Source organism: Trypanosoma grayi (assembly GCF_000691245.1).
Source record: "Trypanosoma grayi strain ANR4 Tgr_328_V1, whole genome shotgun sequence".
NCBI lineage: Eukaryota > Euglenozoa > Kinetoplastea > Trypanosomatida > Trypanosomatidae > Trypanosoma > Trypanosoma grayi.
The window spans coordinates 1-2,403 of NW_008825947.1; the positions used below are offsets into that span (position 1 = coordinate 1).

Sequence of the window (2,403 nt, forward strand, 5' to 3'; positions counted from 1 at the left end):
CTTGCCGGTGGAGGTGCTGGAGCGCAAGATGTTCTTCGACGCCACCATTGGCGCAGTGAAGCCGTACGCGCTGGGTGAGAACAGGCAGCAGCAGCGGCAGCGACGGGTGCGGCCGGGGCAAATCCCGCCTGCGATGCCACCGTCGGCGCTGACGCGCGACCCGATGGAAGTCTTTGTTGAGGCGATGCGCTACCAGCGGCCTGCGTACGGCGTCCACTCCTTCGATGTGTAGTAAATCATGTTTTGTGTTTGTGTGGCTGTGCGTGTGTGTGTGTGTGTGTGTGGCGCCAGCTCTCTCCCCGCACATCTGCGTGCCGCGCGTCTGTGCGGCTTCCGCTGCCGTGCGAGGCGGTGCGGTGCTCTTCTTTTGTGTCTGCATATGCAATGTCTGTCTGTCTGTCTGTGTTTGTGTGTGCGGGCGGGTCGAGGCGCGTGCTGCTGCTTTCTCTTCCGTTCTCCCCCTTTCCGCGTTGTCTCTGCCTCTTGTCTCTTCACGTCACGTCCCGCCACTCTTCTGGTTGCGCCGCGTCGGCAAAACACGCCCATCACAACCACAACCGCACAAACAAACCAAAAAACAAAAAAAACAAAACAAAAGGTCTTGCTCCGTTAACATAACAAAAAAATAAACCGTAAGGTATAAGCAAAGAGAAAAAAAAAAAGAACTGTGATAAAGAGAAAAAAAGGACTGTCTTGGTCTATTCATCCCTTAACAACACAGACAGCCAATCAGTTCCTTAAAAACAAACCAACAAAAAAACAACAGCCATGCAGGGTTATTTTGCGCTGAATCAGCCTGTTCTCCCGTCCGGTTGGCAGATAGCCTACACCCCGACCGGCCAACCGTACTACATGGATCATAACACAAAGACCACGCACTGGAATCCCCCGGAGACAGTCGGCTATTCGTTGGGAAGCTACTACAACCCTGTGATGGTAGCTGGCGGCGGCAACAGCCGCGGTGGCCGTGGCCGCGGCGGCCGTGGCGGCATCGACCAAGGGAAGCGCAAGACAAAGATGTGCATCTACTGGGAAAAGAACGGCGAGTGCAGCTGGGGGGATCGCTGCGCCTTCGCCCACGGGAAGGGCGAACTTCGTGCTTCGTCAAACACGGCAAGTTCGCAGCCCCAGCAGCCGGCGCACGAGGAAGACACAGCAACGGCGTAGTTTGCGTACATAGGATGACCGCTCGCAGACTAGAGGTTCTGTGAAGCCAAAGCAAACGAGGAGAAAAACAAAAACACAAAAAAAGACAAAAGAAAACACCAAAACAGAAAAAGAAGCGAGATTTTTGCCAAGGATGCAAAAGAAGAAAATGAGGAAAGAAAAATGTTTCCATGCTGTGTTGAAACAAAGAGAGCGAGAGAGAGAGAGAGAGAGAGGAAGGAAGGAAGGAAGGAAAAATGAGAGAGTGATGGATATATGAATATTAGTTCGTGGACCTTCTTGCTGTGGTTGTTAAGTTCACGTCGTCTCGACGCTCTTCGGTGCGGCGGACCGATTCGCTCGTCCTCTTTCCTCCTCGTCTTTCATGCCTTTATGCGCATCAAGTCCACTACCTGTTTTTGTGCTGCGGCGAGAGGAACAAGGCTGTCGCGAGTTGCCGATGATGTGCGGCAGGTTGGCTGGCATGATGGCGCCTCACCCGTGCGGCGGCGTTCCGGTTTCCTTGAACGCGCAACGCTAAGACGCGCTTGCGCCTCTGTCCCCCACCCCCCCCCCCTGACGAGGCTGTTGCCTACGCCACAGAGGGAGGGGCTGATGTATTTCGGGTATCGAGTGGCACAAGCATCCGCCCGTGCTCGCAGGAATCCCCTCGTCGAAGAGGTGGCCACCACTCCCGCCTCTCCGGCAGCGGCGCGGCGACCATGTCACCGAGCCAGCGGTGCCGTGCGGGTAAACACCACACATGAACACCGCAGAGTCGCTGCGCTATGGAAGAGCTGCACACCTTGCGATGGCTGTTTTGAACGAGGGTGTGCTCGCATGGACTTTTAAAAGTCTCAGCACTCGCTTTCTGAAGAGGCTCTCTGCAACGTTACGCTTTTGTGACGCTAAAGACAATCTTTTTTGTTTGCATCGTGTGCCTTATATGGGACAAGGGTAGCATGATAAGTACCAGCAGCCTTTTGTTTTGTTTTCACGCCCGTCATGTGCAGTCGTCCGTCGTTTGCGTGAAGCTGGTTTTTGATGCAGCCTATTTTAAAGTGTTGGTGCTCGACATGCCCGTCGCTGCTACGTCGAGCTCAATGTCCGGCAGACAAGCGTAGTGCTCCACTGCGAGAGACACCATGGCGGCTTGAAAGCGTTTCGCTATCCCTGCATGCGTGTGAGGAGTGGGGTATTCATTGAATCGGTCCCTCCACAGAGACTGGCTGGTGAGGGCCACTGGTGGGGGGGGGG

General features: G+C 54.8%; 3 protein-coding genes across 3 annotated transcripts; all 3 read left to right on the forward strand.

Annotated features, from left to right (window-relative positions):
• Positions 1-28: 28 nt before the first annotated feature.
• Positions 29-232, forward strand: DQ04_03281000 (hypothetical protein; the record flags this gene model as incomplete). The annotated part of the gene is made up of 1 exon (XM_009312687.1): positions 29-232. The coding sequence occupies one exon, from the start codon at positions 29-31 to the stop codon at positions 230-232; it is 204 nt and encodes a 67-aa protein (XP_009310962.1).
• A 536-nt stretch (positions 233-768) lies between these two features.
• Positions 769-1,167, forward strand: DQ04_03281010 (CCCH zinc-finger protein; the record flags this gene model as incomplete). Its single annotated transcript, XM_009312688.1, has 1 exon — positions 769-1,167. The coding sequence occupies one exon, from the start codon at positions 769-771 to the stop codon at positions 1,165-1,167; it is 399 nt and encodes a 132-aa protein (XP_009310963.1).
• Positions 1,168-1,539: 372 nt separating this feature from the next.
• Positions 1,540-1,998, forward strand: DQ04_03281020 (hypothetical protein; the record flags this gene model as incomplete). The annotated part of the gene is made up of 1 exon (XM_009312689.1): positions 1,540-1,998. One exon carries the CDS (start codon positions 1,540-1,542, stop codon positions 1,996-1,998), a length of 459 nt encoding a protein of 152 aa, XP_009310964.1.
• Between the last annotated feature and the right edge of the window lie 405 nt (positions 1,999-2,403).